At 38.1% G+C, this 22,547-nt stretch overlaps 1 protein-coding gene across 5 annotated transcripts in view; it reads right to left on the bottom strand.

The window, feature by feature from the left end:
• atp11b (ATPase phospholipid transporting 11B) overlaps positions 1-22,331 on the bottom strand; it is a 201,424-nt gene extending 179,093 nt beyond the window's left edge. For 3 of the 5 annotated variants that reach the window (XR_003214624.1, XM_025899802.1, XM_025899804.1), the window contains exons 1-18: positions 21,920-22,330; positions 14,477-14,593; positions 12,687-12,776; positions 11,365-11,445; positions 10,900-11,007; positions 9,238-9,366; positions 8,525-8,628; positions 6,965-7,012; positions 6,705-6,769; positions 6,532-6,613; positions 6,301-6,451; positions 5,074-5,271; positions 4,615-4,773; positions 4,275-4,462; positions 2,716-2,784; positions 2,440-2,513; positions 2,085-2,188; positions 1,014-1,195 (exon numbers count right to left, since the gene is read on the bottom strand). Coding sequence is in view for 4 of the 5 variants with exons in the window: in XM_025899802.1 (XP_025755587.1) it covers positions 1,014-1,195; positions 2,085-2,188; positions 2,440-2,513; positions 2,716-2,784; positions 4,275-4,462; positions 4,615-4,773; positions 5,074-5,271; positions 6,301-6,451; positions 6,532-6,613; positions 6,705-6,769; positions 6,965-7,012; positions 8,525-8,628; positions 9,238-9,366; positions 10,900-11,007; positions 11,365-11,445; positions 12,687-12,776; positions 14,477-14,593; positions 21,920-21,946 (1,976 nt within the window). In the remaining variant the exon portion in view is untranslated. Of the gene's footprint in view, positions 1-1,013; positions 1,196-2,084; positions 2,189-2,439; positions 2,514-2,715; positions 2,785-4,274; positions 4,463-4,614; positions 4,774-5,073; positions 5,272-6,300; positions 6,452-6,531; positions 6,614-6,704; positions 6,770-6,964; positions 7,013-8,524; positions 8,629-9,237; positions 9,367-10,899; positions 11,008-11,364; positions 11,446-12,686; positions 12,777-14,476; positions 14,594-21,919 lie in introns of all 5 variants that reach the window. The other 2 variants (XM_025899805.1, XM_025899803.1) reach the window with 2 other exon arrangements.
• Positions 22,332-22,547: the final 216 nt, after the last annotated feature.

The following is a 22,547-nucleotide window of genomic DNA, read 5'->3' as shown; positions in this document are numbered from 1 at the left end:
ATGGTTTTGACAACTTCGCCTCCTTATCAGCGCGCATGACGCGATATTGTTTGAGTGGTGAAACCTGACATTTATGAGAATACTGCAGCGGCTTCCTGCGCTTTTAATGGCCAGTATAAATGGCTGCATATGTATGTTGACGCCGCGACGGAGGGTATATTGGCACCTTTAGAGTGGTTTCACCCTTAACGTAACCCAACTACACATTAAATAACCAGGACGCCTGGATGAGAGGTGAAACATCTTCACAAACTTAAAAGTGTCTTCAACAACTATAATTTACAGATGGATGGGTGACAGATGTTTTGCCTTGGCATAAGCCTACTGGTCCTTCAAGTTCTTGATTTTTTCCAATAGCTGCTCAGATATCCAGATCTCGACCATCAAAGTGGACGGACTAATTGCCAACTGAAATTGGGCAGCATAAACAACAAGTCCAGAAGCCTGTGTGGCACATACATCATCTACTCCTGTACAATGGCATTCTGTTTTTAAAGTTAACCATCTTCAAATAGTACAGTGGTCAGTTGTTTAAATGGATCTAATTTAATGCCCATAACCATGTAGCATTTTCCAAAAGTGAGCAACACTTAGAATTAACATCATCTTAACCCCACATACCTGACTCAGATTACACACACAAGTGTTTGGAAAAGCAAGCAAACCACAACCAGTACTTGAGTGTACTGACCAAATTAAACAATTTCTTCTTGATTTAAAAGAATTGGTGCTTTCATTTGTAGGGAAAATTGTGTTAAAAAAAAACAAAAAAAACAACAACACCTGAGTTTACTTGACTCTACTTAAGCCTAGACTGTAGATTATTACTTTGTGTTCAATGCACACATCAAAAGCCTGCTTTGTGTATTATTAGTTTAGCAAGACTGTGTTTGTCCTTAATACTGATTTAGGTGTGGATAATCAATGCAAAATCCGTTCTGTATTGATTAGCATGGGTTATGAATGTGATGAGAATCTCAAGATATTTTATTTTATGTTATGAGTCTCCATACTTGTCCTCCACTCCTGTTGCTCCCAGGAGCTGCAAGTCTTTTTCAATGTAGCTGAAGGCTTCCTGCAGTCTCTCCTCCCTCTGCTGCAGCGCGGTGCGGGCACTGTTTAGTTTCTTGTCCACATCGATGTACTCCTCCGGACTGAAGTGGCGGCATGCTACGACCAGGGTTCGCAAACCTTTCTATAATTAAATTAGGAGAATTGAGTTTAGAAAAATGAGTCAACACAGGCAAGAAAAAGAAGAAAAGTCAAAAGAAAGGTTGATAAAATGATGAAGGATAAAATGAGACACCACGTTTGGGCAGATGGTAAGGTTAAATGTCGGCAAGGTTGAAAAGAAATCATAAGAGAATGATGGGAAGAAATGAATCCAGGAAACAAAAAAGCAAAGAGAAAGAAAGATGAGAAAAACAAATTATTAAAGCTTGACTCTAAATCACAAAGCAAGCCTGAGGGGCAGATGACCACAAATCAACCCACCGACTCCTGGGTACTGACGTATGATGACATGATGTGAGGGCAGTGCGTGTGTGTGTGTGTGTGTGTGTGTGTGTGTGTGTGTGTGTGTGTGTGTGTGTGTGTGTCTGTTGTGGCGAGGAATTTACAATGTAATGGGAACAGAGAGCCACAGAGCCAAACGTAATCACTGTAACACTGAAAAATGTCAGGCCTACACATACAGACACAAATCTGAGGACATAAATCAAAATTTATATATTTAAAGGTTTCTTTTGAAGACAGATGTATCAACTTTATCCAATTTGTCTCAAACATCTGACCACAGGGATATAGGGAAGTTTCATATTGATAATCATATTACCTCTAGACAGTTAAGTCATTTGTATCCTATTAAATAATACATGTACAGCTGATGTGTGTAGGAAAGATACCGACATTAATTCTTTGACTTCAATGGTCAAAAAAAATTTGTTTATGCAACAAATGAAAAATCTGAAAAGAAATATTGTGCTTAAGGGGTGATAAATGTGTATCATGATTGTGAAAATATAAGCATCTGGTTAATATTCAGAGGGGAAAACAAACAAACAAATAAAAAACTAAAATCTTACCAAAGCAAACTCATCAACGTGCAGCCTTGTCTTTTCAATCTCACCACTAGTCGTGAAAGGCAAAATGGCAGACTCCGCCCCCTTGGTGAACAGCACTTTGCCTCCTTGAAAAGCAACACAGCAAGAACATATAAGCTAAATATATGCATTAAAATGTCAATTTTCAATAAAAATATAAAATAAAATATACAAAAAAACTTACTATATTATACTTGTAAACATATAAACATTCCATTTTTCGCTTATTTTAGAATCTTATCAACTCCTCAATGTTTCTGTGTTTATTGTTAATGGTTAAATTCAATTTTTGTCACTTGCGAGAAAAGTACAGATCAGCTGAAGAACGTTGTATTACCTGAGGGAGTTTGCAGTATGACACTCATCCTCCTGCGGTTAGGATCAAACTCGAGTACATGGAGCAGTTTATACCTGAGTGTCCAAACAAAGACCCATCAGACATAGATTCGTTACTTGTTTTGAACAGGGACGATTTATTTTTTGGCTGCAGGTTTTTATTATTTATTATTTTACATATAAACTATGAGAGCATGGAACATCTGAGTAAGATTAAGAAAAACAACAATCCACTGTAATCTTATTTGGGATTTTAAAAATGAACAAGGTGACATACTTTTCAGACTTGCCAAAAGTTTTGATTTCCATGGTATCTCCATTGCTGCAAGTGAAGGCCACTCCAATCCTGAGAGAGAAAAAATAAAAAATAAAACAAGCCCCAGCACTTATTTTCAAGCTCTTAAAACATCTTACAACAACTACCTTTAACTTTAAAGCTGTAGCATTTTTCTCAGGCCAACGAATCAATACATAAGTGATTCAGTTATCCATCCATTCTCTCTGTACTTTGAATAAATGGAATTTAAGTCTAAATGACTGCATTCTGTCTTTATTTGAAATTTACACAGCATTATAAACTTTTTTAAAACTGGTTTGTAGCAAAAAAAAAAAAAAAACGTTCTAAGTGCTGAACTCTACTGTCTGGACTTCCAGTTTCATAGGGTGTTCCTGCAAAACAGGATCCTGAATCAATAGGTGGATTTACCTTAAGGTACAAATTATAATTTACAATGGATGACGACACAGGCAGCACAGACAGGCAGTCATTCCGGTTATACTTCCTTTAAGCCCACTTGACGTCTGCCTGAAGGGCACATGTGCAATTGATGCACTGCAGTTCTCTTTGGACGAACTCACACGGTCATAAAAATGGGCAGAAACACACATATCCACACAGAGCCTTATGCTAAACGTCCAACGATGAACTTGACGTCAGTCTGACCCAAGTAGACCTTACAACACTTGTGGACAAGCAAACTACAGCTTGGTCCTAAACAGCTACATGCAGAAATGATCAATTTATCATGGTTTTCTTGTAGATCTAGAGGTGGTGTTTTGATTCCAGTTCCTTTAGCTGCCTAATGTTTAAGCAGCAAAGCAGAATGTGCTCACAATACTGCGTTTGCCCTTTCAGGACATATTCCCACAGTGGTCAGCTTGGGTTTTTGAATCACTTCCTGGATACTGAATTGCTGCCCATGTAGTAGTATTGCAACACTGGTGGTGGTCAGCAGCCCAACCTCAGTCCCCCCCCCTCCCTAATTTCCCTTTGCAGCTAACACAATCAGTACAGCATGATTCATGCCAAATCAAGGATTCTTATACACTTTCATTTATATAGCATATTTCCAGTTCTCAGCACTTTAGACTGCACCTGTTCTACATCACATCCACAGCAAATTTAGGATCACCAATTAACCTAACATGCATGTCACTGACACTGCCACAGGGAAAACATGTGAACTCCACATGAAAGGACCCCAGCTGGGGTTTGAACTAGGTACCTTGCTGTGAGGTGCCAAGCCAATCACTGACCCATCTAGAAAGGCACAGACAAAGCCAAACTCATCTTTAAAGTTTAAAGAAGACTAAGAAAGATTTGAAGAATCCTTAAATTAATAAGACCTTTAAGAAGTTTTGTTGTGGCATTACTGGGATGCAGACTACAATTTACACACTTCCTGTGTCACAACCTCTGCAGTCTGGTGTAACCACCAGCTCTTAATGTCTAAAATCACAACGCACAGCAACAACTTCGTCAGTCTGTTTTTTGTGCATAAATTTTAACCTGTGAACCTGAAACTTGCAGAAGAGGAAGCTCAAGTGTCACCTTACCTTTTTGTTGCCTCTACTAAAGCTTTCTCATCCGGTGAAGAGGCGTAGTACTCCATGGGACTGGAAGAGAACCCATTGGCATGGGAGAATGGGTCTCCTCCCACAGCCAGGCAGTCTGACTGGTCGTAGCTGATCTGAACTGTGTGACAAAGTGACACTGCCTTGAGAAATAACAATTCGTCACCCATCTGGAAGGAAAGATGAGACATAAATTTTTATTTTCCGCTCTCTAAAACTTAAGTTGTTCAGAAAGTTCTTGATGGATACAAACACAGCATGTTAATAAAAAAAGAAAAAGAAAAGAAAAGAACCAAGCCTGCAATATATATATATGCAATACCAGGGGAGGCATAGAACCATCTGGTGAGTCGTCTGTCATTCCCTCTGGTATCAGTTTGCCATTAACTTCCCGGTACTTGGTTCCATTAATTGAACACTCGCGGAACTGCATTTCATTTTCTGTTAGTGTGCCCGTCTTATCAGTAAACACATATTCCACCTGAAAAACAGAAACACACGGATGCTCACAGAAGTTCACTAACCATTAAAGTCTGCATAGTTGTATGCTGTATACTGAATTTGTACATAATTGTAATTCACCTATTCAAACTGGTTCATATTTCTAAATTACTAACAATACATTATATTTCATATAAATGTAAAATATTTTACAGTATATGCTATTTTTATATACAACACTAAAACTCAGATGATACAGCAGGATATCCATGCATATCCATGTTCAGGGTGTGCTTTTGTAATATGCATACATAGGTATATCTTCATTCGTCTTTCATACCTGTCCCAACTCTTCATTGAGGTCAGAGGTATTGACCTGAGCTTTCTGGTCACTTTCCTCGTGGTAAAGGTCCAAATCCCAGCCAATGAAAAAAGAGCCTAGGAACTTTTGCATCTCCACAGTAACGTAGAGTGAGATAGGGATGATGAAGTTATAGAGCACCAGAAAAGCCAAAAAGTCTGAGATGAACTTTAAGATCTGAAAGAACATGACAGATTCTTTTTTATTTAAAGAGAGGACAAGAGAGCAGTACAATGAAAAGTATAAAGTAAATTTATATACATGCTAGTCGTTGGCACTGCTGCAAGAAAGAGAAATTATATAAACTGTATGAGAGAAGCATTACAAAAAAAATGCAGGAGAATATTAAGACTGTCTTTCAATAAATTCGCTTACATATATCTCAGCCATTTACAGAATAATGAAACCAAAGTAGGCGAGGTAATTCACTGACATTAAGGCACTGATTACGCTATCTGACAAGAAAGGATAAGGAGCAAGCAGCACAGACTGAACATATGAGCAGCTATTAAAGCCATGTTTGCACTGTATAAGCCTTTATGTGAGCTTGGACTAACATGCTAATTAAAATAAAGAAATTATAATTAATAACTTGGATATACGTTTGTCTGCAGTATAGACACAAGAAGGACTCTCAGAAATGTGTGATGTAATATTACAAATATAAGTTTAGCAGTTATCCTTGGACCGGGATATTACAAAGAGTTCAGACTTTACATGAGCTTTATTATTTCCTGGGTTTTTTCCTGTGTGCCCAGGAAGCAGGACGGCTTGTGCACAACTATGATTTTTTTTTTAATCTCTTGCTGTCTCAATACATAAGGGCCATTGTTCCCCGTGAGTGATTACTGCTGGCAGGTTGGCTGATAGGCTGGCAGGCTGGCCCAGTGACAGGCATTTCCTTTCTCGTGTCTTGTCACAAAATCTAGAAACACTAACACAAGTAGTTTTGTAGATGTACTGTGCATGTCAATTCAAAGATTCTTTACCTCTCTTAATTTACATCTACATTATATTATTATTATAATTTTTACAGGGATCAGAAAATGAAGGACAGTGCAGGGTGCAAACGTAAACAGACAGAAGAAGTGGAATGTCAACTAAAATCTCAACTCATCTAATCTCTGGAGCCGATAGCCTGCAGTCTTCACAAAAACAGATCAATAAGAATGCATTCCTCTGGTCGCGAAAACAAAGCAGACTAACCGGACTGCTGTTTCTCTCTGCTTCTGTCTTTTGGTTGTAGAAAGGTTCGTCCCATTTGGTCTCAGCCTGCCAGGCATATTTTAGGATGGTGCTGAGAATGGCCTCGGACAGCAAGATGATCAGGTAGATGATGAGGAAGGTATTCATGGACCTGACATAGTGAACATTGGGAAATATTAAGTTGAAAACTTCATTAAGCACATCTTAAAAAGCAGTAATAAAATTGCTTACTTCTCTACGGCAGAGCGTTTCTGGGACTTGCACTTATAGTTTAGTGCCATCTTGGACTCCATGCCTGTATAAACAGCAAGACCTGCAACAGCACAAAAAGGTAAATGATACTTCCAAATGTAGGGAAAAAGGTGAATTCTTCATTTATTATTGTTCCTTTTATTTTGACTCACCAAAAATTTCTTTGGTATTTTTCAACCTGGCCCCTCGCAGCAGCAAATTCTCTGGACCCAGCGGTCTGACAAATACAAACAAGAGAAAAATACATCATCTGTATCCGATTACGTTACACATCTTACAATGAATGCACAGTCTCCATATTTAAGTAACAATTTTCATTTATTTTTTATATTTACTCTCTTTTAATGGTGCCGTATCCTCAGCTGTAGTGCTTATAGCTGGTACTCTAACAGACAGATAAAACTCATCTCACCTAACTATCTCCTCCCCATGATGAGTCACCGTCATACGACCAACAAATCTGGGGAAAAGAAGAAAGAAAGAAAAAACACAGTTAAGTGGATTGATAAACCAACAGGATACTATGTTTCCACGCACAAAGTAAAATGAAAAACTCATGAAAAAACAGAAACTCTGACTTTTACATGCACTGTGATTACCAAATTACTTTAAAGTCTATGTTTATATTTTTATTCATCCACTATTCTCTGACATATTTAAGTAATTGGATTAATGCCTCTGCAGCTTAAGGAAGCTTTGTGACTCATAGAGCACTTACGAGAAATCACCAACAGAAAAGCCAGAGAAAGCTGACATTTAGAGAATCAAATTTGGTTGGACTATATCGATCCAGTGTGTGACAGATGCAATTTTATTAATATATAATAATAATAATAATAATAATAATAATAATAATAATAATAATAAAAATAATAAAGAAATAAATGCATTTTCCCAAAAAGACAACAAAAAAAGCTCTTTTTTATTATTATGCATTTTTGTGATTACGAGCAGCAAATGTAATGGACCTCTAATACTGCATCTATACAGTTTACATTCAAGGTTGCCACAAAAACAGACCAATTTACAATAAAGACCTAAAAAAAAAAGAAAAAGGAAAAAACCCTAAGGTCAACATAAATCAGTGCTTTGTGAATATAAATTAGGCCTATGGAGAGTTACATAATGAAGCCATTTGTCCAAGCATGATGAAAAATTTTACATCTTATGATTGACAAATACAGTCTGAATGTCTATTGTAATCTTCATCCTACGTTTAAGTTAGGCTGTGGTCTTGTGACAATCATTTCCTGGCTAGACTGTTTGTTTGTTTTTTCCATCCACCAACCTCAAGTTGAACATTAACTCGCAGACAATTCTTGAGCTACTTTATCAAATAAGATCCCACATTGAAAATGTTTTCAGACACAATGTGCATTCCTCTCTAATAGACAAAAAAAAAAAAAAAAAAAAAAATGTGGTAACAGTTCACATTTTAGTTTCTCAAACAGACAGGAAGGTTGCTATCATAGTGGAATTTTTAAGACCGTGTACTCAATCAGGTTTTTCCACCCACACACAACCCAAGCTGGTGCATCTACTTCAGATTATTGGCAATTCTTCCTCAGATTTAAGTATCCATATTTTTCTGATTTGAAATATTAAAAAGAGTTTTGTGTGTCCATGAAGTTACTGTACGAGCAAAGAAAGTTTTGCTCTCGGTAGTTTTATAAAACCTGCACTTGCAACCATTTATACTTTTTACTTTTGCACCTGCAGGTATGGAGAGATGCCTTGTTCGTGTATTAGGGGATTTTCGTCACACCTTTGGTAAACACGTTTTTCTGAACAGCTTTTTCAAATTGTTACATAATCCTCTGACTGCTTCAGCTACCCAGAATAAGTTGCTGTTGCTTTTTTTCCTAATATGGTTTAATGGGAGTAGTACACATTTTAAACATCTGTTGTCTGAATCCACACAATATACCCTTAGATTTGTCTTGAAGGATGTGTACACTTAATTGACGATTACCTGTACAGGTCAGCTTCTGGTTGCTGACACTCCACCACAGCCTGCAATGCCTCCAGCTGGGAGACTGACTGGCACACTGATGTCTCAGGCACAGAGTAATGGGTCTAGAAAAAACACACACACACACACACACCAGTTTAATTAGTGATGGCTGGGAAGCATTGCTTCAAGTGGGACAAATGTGGTTTTCTGAGTGAGTAATGGGAAAATTATAACAGAAAACAAAAAAACAAAAAACAGTGAAAACTCACAGATAAAATGAGAAGAAAAGCAAAAAAAGTTGGGATCATTAATATGCCAGACACAAAGAAGTTCCAACTAAACTCAGTTTTCTAAAAAAAATAAAAAGGAACTCCTGTTCTATGTAAACTGTTTCCATAAGCTGCTAATAAATGAGGCTCAGTGAGGAGCTCTCCATCCATAGGGCTTTAATATGCAGGCCATTAGCCTTATGATTTTTGACTATCAGCGATATCATCAACTTTCCTTCCTGTATATTAACACCATCACTGGTACGAGCAATTACTCACTGCAGTGACTCAGATCACACAGACGATTTATAAAACTGGTCTCACATTTTCCTGACTAGGTTATTAAGCCATGCATTCATGTCAGCATGTTTGCAACAACAGAAAACTCTCACAGTGACAAAGCTAAAGAGATTTAAACACCTCCAAGTTTGTTTAAAAGCACCACTCATATTATTGTCAGACCTTGAGATTGGTCTCTCCGTCAAGACTGGCTGTGGTGATGTGACAGGTGCCATCTGGACGATCTGACGACAGTAACACCAGGTCTGCTGGGAACGTTTCATCTTTAGCCACACGGACGATGTCTCCCACCTAGATAGATAGACAGAAGCAGGCACGGGGTAAAGTCTGTTCAGTTTTTTCACTATATTTCAGTTGGATTGTCAAATAAACGTATTCACGCATTAACGGTTATGTTTATTTGAGTTAAAATATGTTTTGCATCACTTAGGCAATATTATCACACGTTTTCAGACAGATAGGAGAAAAATGAACACACACACACAAATATTTTAGAAATCTAAAAGTGTTTAAAACTAAATAGCTAAATAACTTTGTTAAGAAATATATATTGTAGGCAAGTTAAAAATGATTAGGGTGCAACTATTATTGAAATTTGGTAGTTTTTGACATCTGCGCTCTTTGGCATACATGAAAACACCCACAGTTGGACCATTTGGAGGACGTTGGCTCACTCTGGTTCTAAACAAGCTCCAGAGCAGTTTTTGTATAGTGACAATCTGATGTCAATCTGACCTAGGTACCAGGCGCACGCTGCAAGAGCTACACACCGTCTCATAGCCTAGTATGCTTCTAGGATGTGGTAGAGTATCACATAAAGACGTAAAGAATACAGTTTTGCCTGAAAATTTGCCTAGGTAAATGGAAATGTTAGAAGTACATTCTCCATGTTATCTACTACTCAAGAGCCTGGCCAAGAAGTGTACTGAGCATTCTCACTGGTTAGCGAAGTGTTGTGAAGCATTTTAGTTCGCTGGGAGTGTTTCAAATGTTCTGTGTGTGAAAAGAAATCAAACAAAAACTCTGTATTGTTCACAATCTAGACAATATGTTTAAGTGTTATATTACAGTTTGTAATTTTTAGCTTTTTCTCTTTTCGGAGTACTACAACATTGCATATGTTACTTATTTTTTAATAGAAGCTATGCAGTTAGATGTTGTTTGTGAGTAGCAGGTTAGAAGCGATGTAGTTCTCCATAGACTGAGGACAATTAACTCTGAAAGGTCACCAAACACAAAGCAACTAGTCATCCTTTTTATTAGATTAAACAATTCCACTCCTGTTGGCACCTAGTTTCCTGTGAGGAAAAAAACCCCTCAAGTGATTAATTTATTGTTTTAAGTACACATTTAGACATGTCTTTAGTGCTGACTCCAGACATGCAACCCACAGTGTTTCCATGGTGTCAGATAAGATCAGGAAAAACCCATAATCATCACACCACCACCATTACCAGACAAGCCGAGTTATAAAATGATCACATAGCACAGTGTTTGAAGGGCAAATGCTGCAGCTAGTTATACAAATACAATTATACATAGAACAGAATCACATCACTGTTTCAGGGTTTATTTGAATTATGAACTTTGAGTGTTCACATACTGTACCTTGGGAAATTAGGTATTAGAGTGAATTTATAAGCTTTAGATGGGAACAGATTTAAAGAAATGACACTTTAACATCCAAGCTAAAGTTAGTTACATCGATTAGTTAGGAGTTGCAAAAAGCTTTTTTGATACTTTAATTTTGTTGGATCAGAGAAATTCTTTCTAAACTGGAATAACTGGCATGACTAAGGTCCTTTACAGCTTTGATAATCTTACCCTGATATTCTTGGATCTCGTCTGGACCAGACTTCCACTGCGAACCACAAACACTGGAGCCCCATTCACCTCATTGTCAGCCTTGTGTCTCAGCCAGTCCTCATAGCCCTGTGAAACACAACCAGTTACAAACTGCAGATGGCAGCTGGTTAAAATAATCTTATTTACTGACTATGGTTGTGTGTGTGGCATGTGTGGCATTAGTAGAAACTGATAAACAGAAGTGGTCTCCAAATTTAACAAGTTATTCTAAACAAACTTGTGTAATGTCAGGTACAGAAATGCTTCAAATGTTCTCAATCAATCCTTTATCATTTCAAATGTACTCTGTACAACAACAACAACAACAACAAAAAAAAACCTTTGAGCTTTGCCTACAAATAGACAATAATTAATGATGATGCATGCATGTTTGTTCTCCATTTTCATGAGGAAGAGGAAGCCGCTATGTGGTTATGTTCTCACCTGTTTTATGGCAGTTACTGTGATCACAAAGAACAGAGGCAGGCCGCTGGTTACTGGGGAAGTTGGCGTATCTATCATTAACTTCAAAGAAAAATACAAAACAGAGAGTTTAGAGATGTTGCCAAACTAAAAAGGGACTGTAAAAGTGGGAGTGGTTTTTGCAACAACGAGCAACTTGAAAAATATAACAGAAGTAGTGGCCAATGTGCATAAACAGGAAACCCGTATAACTTCCCTTAAAGGTCACCGATCAGATAAGAACAAGTCTCACACACACTTTTGAATTACTGTCTTTGTAAGCAGGGTCACTGGGATATTATATTTCCTCACCACATATCCTGGTCTTAATAATCACCACGAAATGCACAGCAAACTGTGTGAAACTGAAGACCAAGCTAAATGTTTTAGTGCCATTAAGCAGTGCTTTTATTAGTGGATATTAGTTTTGGATTGGGGGGGGTTTCATAAGCATGTTTCTGGCAACTCTTTCACACTGTTGCACTCATCTACAGGTGGAAGTAGTCATCCAATAAAAAAAAAAAAAAAAAAACTAAAAAAAATCCTTGAGCAGACAAATGACAAAGAAAGCAACATGAATGTAAACAATGCATGTTCATAAAAAAAAAACAAATGCACTGCAAACTTTTCATGTGAGGAAAATGTGCAACATTTGTTAGGCTTCAAGCGTAACCACAAAGGCTTTAGGCAAGCAACACTGAATGTAAAGTGAAACTTTGCTTAAAAGGAAGACGCCTCAAGGAAAAGATCAAAGATATCTTAACACTTTAACAAACACTTACTGTAAATGGTTACACTAACAGACGAATTCACCAAACAGTCATCTAGAAACCCATCTAAAGCAATCTTTAAATGGTCAAATTGGCCATCTTAGAAAATGTCACGCTCACAATGCCAGGATGAAAAGAGGCCCCTCTCTCAGTGATTTGAGGCTAAGCTGACTTCAGCCTCACTGACAAGTTGAGTGGGTGAAATAGACAGAGTCAAGGCGATTGCTTTGGCTTCGCTACTCAGTCCCGAATAAATCAGAAGGCTAAAAATTTGAAAGCCAAATCCTACTTCAGCATACAATGACTGATGCACAGTGAAGGCCTAATGCTTAGGGCTGGCTGCAAAGACACACATATTACTAAGTGAGTAAGTGTGTTGCTTTCATACAGAGGCAGACCAGTCTCTGCTCTGGTACCTAGAAGTCGATGAGTCACTCAATGCTCAGAAGCACAAGCACAAGAACAAGCACGGACATTTGTATTAAGAGGAGGAAATACGTCAAAGAGTGTTCACATGCATTTGTGTGTCATTACCTGTACAAGGAAGATAATGAGGAAGTAGAAGTTTGCTATCCTTCTGAACTGCTCAAACAGATTCTTGGGGACAAAATTCCAAACTGTATACTGAAATAAAAAAAAAAGAAACCATCTTTCAGGGTTTACTGGGACAGAATAATTGCTACTAAAGGTTCTTTTTTACTAAGTGAAATGGAGGAATTGAATTGCAAATACATAGATGGTGTATCTGGAGGTATTCAAACTACTGTAGCAACTGTTTATTAGAGCAGGAAAAAAACACTTTTACTGTGTCTTATTTATACTGGCCATATTTAAGACCTTACATGAATACAATAATATAGTTAAATGATATTCTGATTACCCCTGTAAAAGATCTTGTCTATGGCTAGAGTATTCACTGGCACTTCTGAATTGGAGCCTGAGATAAAGGAGTACAGCAGCTGTGCTGAGTTAGTGTTCTTCAGATAAACTGCTCACTGGTTGCTCTGCATAATTTACTCAATAAATGTGCCGTTTAAGTCTTTATCTTACTTTATTAAGATAAAATGCTACAGACAGTTAGGTCCATAAGTTTCTGAACAATGAAAGTTTTGGTAGTTTTACCTCTGTGCACCACCACAATGGATTTTAAAATCCAACAATCAAGATTTGAATCAAGTCCCAAATTTCCATAGGTTCAGAAGTAAAGAAGGATCATTTTAAATGACAGGATTTTTTAGTACTTGAATGAAAATCCTTTTCTGTCAATGAATTCTGGATCCTATGGACATCATCATTGCTGTGTTGAGATGCTCTCTGAGCAGAGAGTATCGCCCAGTACACTTTACAATTCATCCTGCTGCTTCTATCAACAATCACATCATCAGTAAACACTAGCAGCCCAGTTCCACTATCACCCATACATGCCTGTGCTAGTGCCTGGGTTAATGTACTAGATTGTAGATGTGGCCCCTCCTGAAGTTCTTCTCATCTCCTGAAAGGTTTATTTTGGTTTAGAGCTCATTTTAGGAGTTCCATTGACAAGCTATAAATATACAAGTTCAATATTTGGAATCAACCAATATTATGTCTCCCCCATTTATCATAAAATAATGAAGCCTCGCCTGGAACTGGTTGTCAGTTGCTTGTCGAATAACTTTTGAGCAGCTGAAAATGGGGACCATATATTGAAATGGCTGTGATTACTAAGCAGTTAATGCAATGCTTTTGTTAAACCCTTTGAATCAAAGCTCTGCATTTCAAGCTAATCTTAATTGAAAAAAAAAATATTTGTGTAAAGAGGAAAAATATTTTTTAAAAAAACAAAAACGTATGGACCTAACTGTATCAGTACACACAAATGGCAGAATTAACCTTATCCAAAATCAGTTTGAAATCAATGCCTGACTAAAGCAGGTGCTTTAACCCTCCCGTCAATCATTTAATCTACCAGCTAATCAATGACAGTCATGATTGCTGGAGGCAGGCCCTAGCTCCTGTTCTTTGTTATCCTTTTGTCTTGCCAGTGCTCCAGCTGACCTACTTAGCCTCTCACCAACACACAAGTTTTCTGTCTGTGCTAATCCTGTTATCAACAAATCACACTTTAAGCTTATCTCTCTCCTACCACACCAGAGATACACACTAACGTATTTACCACTGGTCAACACTGGTGTCCGAAACCAGACTGAGTTTAGAGTTTCTCTGAATGACAATTTTTCTGTAACCATAGTTGCTGTGACTGCAAAATGTTAGTGTTCATATCAAGAGGGGGTTTTTTTTCTTGCACTTTTGACACAAATTTTAAGATCATAACTGTAACATACCTTGGATGAGATGATTCTGTTATCGGCAAAGCGTTGTGGTATGTAGTGGCCATTCTGGGGGAAACGATTAGCTACGTACACTGTCCTGGTATCACTCTGATGAGGGGGGTCAAAGCCCTGAGGGAGAAAAGGGTGAGGCAGAAACACCAGACAAGTGTAAGGAAAGATTAAAAAAAAAACAAAAAACTGTATAGCTACCCAGATTTAAAACATCATCACTTCAACACCACACTGACTATAAAATTGCAGTTAATGATGTCATTGCAATATTATGATCTTATTTTAAACCAAGTTATTTAATACTGTTGGCGGTGTGATAAACCACTGCAAGTCTACACCGCACTAAAGTCCACCTGGAGCAACGTTTTGTGCTTCTATTCATTGTGGTTTCAGCTGCTGTATAGTTGGGAGTGTAAAGTGATTGCTCTGTGGGCTGTTATTTTGTCGAGTGCAGCACAGCTTAGTTTGGGGCTTGACAGATTTTACAGTAAGAGACAGAAAGAGAAGCAATACCAGACACGATGCTACTGTTACAGAATGTAAATACACATGTCAAGAGGGAGAATATGGCAATGTGGCATTCCTTGTTTTATGATAACTGTATGTTTCCATTTAAAAGCAAATTTCTGAAAAGCCAGCCACGTGTAACAAACATGGTAAAAATTTCAGCAGTTTCAGTATAGAGTCAAATCATTTTCACTTTTTCAGACAGTTAGACAACATAACACATTTATGAAAGCAAAACAACTTTACAAGTAATGCCATGAACTTGAATGCAGACAAACCTTATTGCAAACAATGTGGTAAGGCAATAATAACTAGATCAGAACAGCTGGTGTAAATCCCGCTTACCATAATGATATAGTCATCAGTGAGTGGGGGTTGAGGGACCTGGGAAGGGATCTCAAGACTGGATTGTAGGTCGCTGACCATTGGTATCATAAGCCTTGATAAGTCTTGAGATCTATTCTCAGGTGCCTTAACCCCCACTCACATCAGGTGACCTCAGTAGGTCACATGATAGGATGGGGCAAGGTGTCACAGTGGTTTGACCCGAAATCTTTGACGGTAATGGCCAATGCCTTTTTTCACATCTTGGCTAATGTGATGACACAACTAATAGTGGGTAAACAACCACTTCCTAAGTGACAACCTCAACTGGAGATAAATACCTGGGACTTGGAACTAAAGAAGCCTCTTAAATATGAGGAAAAACATCTTTTTAAAAAAACCTGCTTTTCAAGCTCTTTAGACTTCCATGTTGTTGTTAACTGAGAACTACACAGACATGTTCATATTGTGCACCTCAATTTTTCTGACCTGCTGCATTCTACCATGGCTGCTGCATCTGGGTTGAAGACACGAGGGTATGATCATGTTGGTTTTTACTGCCATAATAATGGTATTTCAGTAGAGAAGCTCAGAGATATCTCCCTCAGATATACAGAGGGAGATGTTGCAACAGTTCAAAAAACTTGAAAGTCTTTGCTTCCACTTTTGACTTCTTGTCCTCCTACACTGGCACTTATGTGGCAGTATTGTATGAGTGGCGACACATATGTTCAGGGGAATACTGCAGCAGCGGTCTTCTGCTGCTGTACCTCATCTGCTTCAGGGTTTGCTGTGTTTAGACTGTCGACTAGTCTGCTCATTGTTTGTGATATAAGTGGAGGATATGATTAGACAGCTTTTGATATATTTCAGTCACATTGTTATAATAGTGCAACAGAATTATGTACCATACATTCATAATTCCCTCTGTTGCAAAAACTAACTGCAGGACATCTGCATTTGAGGCCATGTTCTAATTGCAATCTGCCTCCAACACAAATCTGTCCAAAGCTAACTTCCATACTTAAATACTCTGGTTGAACTGTATGTAATTACATACAACCTTTCATGTTTTACTTGCAGATTAAAATTTCTCATTTGAAGCATTCCATTTCTTTTTAAAGCAGCACTTGTTGTTTAAAGTCACTTGTAAATATTTCATAAACATGCTACTTAAAATGTACCTCAAACATATTTACATTCAGATTGAGCAATTCAAATCTCCAGCATATTCTGGCAGGTCTTTTAAAGTCACTACACCCTCAACAGGTAAGAAAAATAACACCAATGACAAACAAGGTGCACTTTTCAACTAGTGACATTTCTAAGATTTTCTGGCGGTGACTGGTCTGACAAACCCCACCCAACTGCTGTACAAAGAACATTAAAGGAGGCGTTTCCTATCATTCCAAAATGTAAGTGACGCAATACGCACACCCAAACACACAAAAAGGAATTTATCTGGGTCACGTCACTACACTCCCAGAAAGATCCACCTCTGTTCAGGGCCACATGTAAACCATTAGTATTCGTCTTTGTAATGTTCTCAGACTCTCATCTTTCTCCCATCTGACCGTCGTGAAGATTAATGCAGCACATGCAGTTCAATGACTGAATAACAGAACATCTGTTAGCCTTTAGCTCGTATGACTTTGTCATACAGTAACTCAGCCAATGGGCAATGCAGGTGATGGCATAAAATCAGTTATCCACTTGTGGAAACAATATTTTCAGTATTCTTCATTTATTTTTTTGTATTAAGAGGGAAAACTTTCTCTCTTTTTCTGCATTTACATTTAGTAACACATTGATGAATTAACTACTGCAGCAACTTTAAGAAACTGTTGTTCAACAGTTATTTGATCTACACAGCTCAGTAGGCATTGTTGAAAGTACACGAAGAAGCTGAATTCTGCATTGTAGTAACACCATGGCCAATTGGGATTTTGAAGAAGTGGTTGCAGAATTAAGGAAAGGGCACACAGGCACTGAGCCCCAAGATGTTCGACGTATGTGTGTTTACACACGTAAAATATCTTGGGGCTCAGTAACATAGATATCCTGAGCCCCTGGCAAGAGAGGGAGTGCATTTCCCAATGGCTTAACAAAATCCATAGTAGACTGTTTAAGTAGTCTGTAGTTTGAAGGGAAGACACCAACTTGTCTGTAAACACCCATTTACTGACGGCTGAGCAGCAGTTAAAAAAAAAGAAAGAAAAAAGAGAAAAAAGAGGTCTATTTTAACACTAAAAATATGAAGGCTACTTTATATGTATAGTTAATATGTATATATATATATGTGTGTATGTATATATATATATATATATATATATATATATAATATATATATATATATATATATACACACACACATATATATACACACACACACTGTCCTCATTTATTAAGTGCTTTACAAACTCAAACATTACAGCTAAAAGGTGGATTTGTCTTGGTGAGATAGTTGTCCTTTACTTGAAGTTAATGGGTAACTGGAGATTGGAAAGTATGTAGAATTAAGTATTTTGTTTTCTTGTTTGTCCCAGTAGCACTGCATTAAAAAATGTCTTGGATTGGAATGAAAAAGTAGACAAAAGTTTAATGATTAAATTAAACCAGTAAACCATTAACTTAATGGCTTACCGCACAAATGTTATTTGTAGTAGTATAAAAATGCGATATGTATATTGCAACTTTTCTAGTCTCATCAGTAATGGCAAACAACAGCTCACTGTGATCTCTTAACCAGGGATATTTAATGTTCTCTTTTTAAAGAAAATGAAACTGCAGATGGTGAGGGGCCAAGAAGTACCTTTTGTAAGCCAAAAAATCCTCACAGGCAGCAAAGCAACAGATGAGTCACTGAAATTGATCAATCCTTACAGAGAGCTTAAAGCAGTTACAAATTTTAACAGTGCAAACATCATGCTTAACACATCTTTACGCAACTGCTGTGAGCAATCCAGGCAACGGTTACTGGAGATTTACTCTGTTCTTATTTGCCACCCAGTTTTTCAGGCAAGTGTGGAAATGGCCTGAGCACTACAAAGATCTAACATTTAAGTTACCTGATCATTAATATCTTGGTTAACAATAACTACAGTTAAAATGACTGATGGCCAAATACATAAAAACCTGCGTAGCTCTAACAAACATGTTCTCATGTTAAAGAGAACGTTGAGAGAAGCACCTCAGTCGGTGCTTCTGCAAGTCCAGCATTACGGTTTTAACAGAATCTGTTTTCTCTATGGTTCAGCGTTAAGCTAATGACACTTCAAACAAACTGCATGTAATCGCCGACTTCCCCCATTCAGTTACAACCTAACAACAGACCGACACCATCTTTTAGCCATCTTGACACACACCAAAGTTAAATAGGTACAACTCACCGCCCTACAATTTTGGTCACGCTGCAGTCTGCAACCATTAGTGTGACTATGGCTATGGAAATATAATTATTTTACCTGAACAACAGTCCAAGGACTAAAAGATATTCTGTATTTTTGTACATGATACAGAAAAACATCACATTTTGACATTTGGCACCAAACACAAACATCTACTTGGCATTTGTGCTTAAAAATGACTAATTTTATGCTAATTCAATTCACAAGGTAGCTGCCAAAGCATTTTGTGGATCCGATGCAGCTCTGCTATATAAGATTACAGATTTCTGCAGTGCAGCAGGAAGTTTATCTAATGAAGTCTCTGTAGACATTTGTTTGGATAGACATAACATGAAGAGGTTGACTTATATTAAAAAAAATATTCCTAAACAGTTGAAGTGGTTTGGTTGGTTTGAGGACCAGCAGTAATAAGCCGAGCACCTAAGGTGAAGTCTAGAGTGAAACGCAAGATATTCTACTTCTATAGCACAAATGTCTGAAAACTGCTTGCCAATCTGAGAGTGGATGGATACAAGTAACAGATGAGTAACAGATACTTTTACTCCTGCTGGGTTTAGTCAATTTCCAACACCACTACCAGGTGTACCTCTCAATTTTGAGTTAAACACCTTCACGTAACCATATATGCATTGCATATATTTTGAACATTGTATGGAAAATGAACATTATACCACTGAAAATGAAGATAAAAGTAGGCTTATAACTAAAAACTATAAAGCTGAAATCAGCTTGTTTTGGTCCACTGACTCTATGCCCCCATCAATTTGAAGGCTGACAGGTAATTAGTCCCCACATAAAGCCTACAAGTCCCACAATGCCTTGGGGGAACAGCCCTGAATAATGGCAACGCAACACAACCAAGGGGTCATATTACAGACCAAGTGGCACTTAATCAAATGCGATGAGCTAAATGGAAATGTTAACAAAAAAGTGAGGTGGTTGTAAAAAGAAAAAAAAGGGGGGGAGGGGCGTCGGGATACACAGTATGTACTCATGTACAGTGGGTACTACTTTTAAACATAAGACTGATGACAACAGCAACAATAAAATAACTGCATATAAGCTAAACTGATGGACAATATAACCAAATAGAAAATATTATAAAAAATATTGTTGTGCAACTCACAGCAACAGAGTAGTCAGAGCAGGGCTAGAGAGTAAGGAATGATATTTTATCATGGGTGACATAAGACAGTTAATCAGGATGTTTTATTGCTGTGTGTCAGTGGATTATTACAAGGGCTGCTGCAGCAATATCCAGGAAAGAGCCTGAATGACACTCAAAAAAAATGTAGGAAACTCCCATTTGCTCAATGGGCTACAGACGAGTAGTATAGAGAGATGTTTTTTTTCCTTTTGCTCATTTGCCTTCTTTAGAGTTGCTCTATTTTTCCAAATTATATCATGATTAACATGACTTGGTAAAGCAAGGGCAATTCATTAAATACTTCTTTCATAGTGTACTTAAACTACATACAAAACCTCATGAAGGCTTGTGCCAGTCTTTTCAATATCTGTCAGCAATAACATATAGACCTTAAGTCTCCACAAAGACATCTAGAAAACCCAGTTTCCAGGCTTGTAAACTAAAATGTCAAAGACTTTTCCTTTTTGCTACCATTCCTCATGCTTTAATTTCTGGTTTGTTTCATAGTGTAACTGAAGCAAGACTGACAATGAAAACCTGTCACATCCCCCCCCTCCCTTCCTCCCTTCCTTTTCATGCCACCAGAAAGAGCTGATAAACAGTATGAGTGAACAAACATCCCCATTCTACCGTCCAGCTGATATTTGGGTCAGACTAATGCCCCTCAACAAACTTTTTCATTAGGCCAGCTGTATTAAGATGCATTTTAATTACACTTTTAATTAAGCAGCCAGGTCAATTAGGCGGGATGGGTCAAATGAGCTGAGCTATCTTAAATTAGGAGGAGGCTATGTACCATTTCTAAATAGACCCCTAACTCTCTGTGGTGCTCTTAATCTCCAAAAGCAAAAAGGATTTTTTTTTTCTAAACAGGCAAACTTGAAGCTGAGCATGACTCATATAATTTAATAAGTGTCACTTTAACTTAACCCTAACTACAGAGAGTGCACAGTGAGCGGGGAAAGGTCAAAAACACCCCCAACACTGATTAAAGTCAGTAGACATGGTGAAATCAACAGTTTGTGTGTGGCTAATCTCATAATATGCCATCGCTCATTCATTCACATGGCTCTTCACCACTGGTCACGCCACTCTCATATACCGATCACTGAATGTGCTTCTTATCCCAACTCTGCTTTAACAAAGTGAAATGACCACACAGACCTTCATGATTATAGCCACAAGCACCGTGACACTGCAGCTTTCTTCAGCCATAATTCAGAACTCGGTCTTTCTACTGTACCAAAACGGGCCACTATTGTGGTTTAACTGATGCCTTTGCCCGTCAATGCGTCACGACCGTCATGTTTGTAGGCAAACAACAGGTGATTACAGCAGAAACAGGATGCGGTGTGACGAATCAAATCACTTCAATTTCAAATAACAAATACAGATATAGATCATGTAATGAAAGCAGGGAACAAAGAAGTGGACCGAAATAAAGTTAAAACAACACAAGCTAACCTCAATTATTACCCTCTAGTGTTGAGGCTTACGTCTTAACTAGCTCAGTTAAAGGTAGTTTATTAGTCCAATGAACAAATATTAAATAGAACATTTAAAACTGATCTCAGTCTAAGCTAAAGTAGTGCGTTAACACTAGATAAAAGCAAGCCAGAGACGCTTTTTAACTTTGCCAAGTTTGACGTTGTTAGCCAGCTAGCTAGTGTTAAGGTAGTTAACTCTCAGGTGCATTTAGTAACGGAAATCACCCGACAGTTGTTAAAATGCTATCAAAGTTCGAACCAAACTTATACCTCAAGCTCAAATTTAAACTCAACCAATGTCCCTTGTTGAGGTCTAAACTCTTAATTACTGACAGCTAGCAGATAAGGTAACTGTTAGCTAACGTAACCTACACCTGTCATCAAGGGGAAATGGAATGTTTTGAACACATCAGGAACAGCTAATTGGCTAGGTTAGCTTGCTCTCTAAATAAAGTTTATTCTGCTTTCCGCGGGCTAAGCCTTACAATACGTAAGGACACGGGCTGCTGTGGCGAACTAATAAGAGGAAACCGGTAGGTATGAAGAAGATGGGACGTGCGGTTTCATTTACCAGCTGCTGTCGTATCCACCGAAGCATCCTTGCAGAATACGTTCCAAGTAGCCAGCACAGTCGCTAGCCCAGCGCTAGCAACTAGCTACTCCAACAAAACCGTCCCGAAACATAAATATTTCCCCCGAGAGGCAATCCTTCTCGGTCGCATTACGCGACACATTCACACGGCGCCACTGTGCTATAAGATGCATTCAATCTTTCCCATTCACGGTAATGTCTAACAAAAACAATTTCTGTTGTGTTTTTTTTAAAAAGTGACAGACGGCTGGCCACAGAGTCCCACCGAGCAGCGCTGCTACATCTCTCCTCTGCCACGATCACTTTTCCTCTGCCAGCAGCCTCAGCCTGTGCAGATACAGCTCTGCTCTCCGGTGGCCTTTGCACGCCCCCTGCCTGTCTGCATTCACAAATGATAGCTAGATAGGCAAACAGATTGACAGATAAAGTAGCTAGATAGATATTTTCCATACTGTGCGGGATAGCCCTGACTCTACATAGTTCATAGTGTGTATAAGAATTTCAGATGTGTGGTATAATAGGGATCGTGCAAGGTTCTCCAGGTTGCTTACTAGGCAGCTAGCGAATGGTGTTTGACTTGGAGTTGGAAATTTTGTTTAGGTGCATT

Source organism: Oreochromis niloticus, linkage group LG17 (genome assembly GCF_001858045.2).
Source record: "Oreochromis niloticus isolate F11D_XX linkage group LG17, O_niloticus_UMD_NMBU, whole genome shotgun sequence".
Lineage (NCBI taxonomy): Eukaryota > Metazoa > Chordata > Actinopteri > Cichliformes > Cichlidae > Oreochromis > Oreochromis niloticus.
Note: the sequence above shows the minus strand (reverse complement) of the source record. Positions and strands in the feature narration are given on the sequence as shown.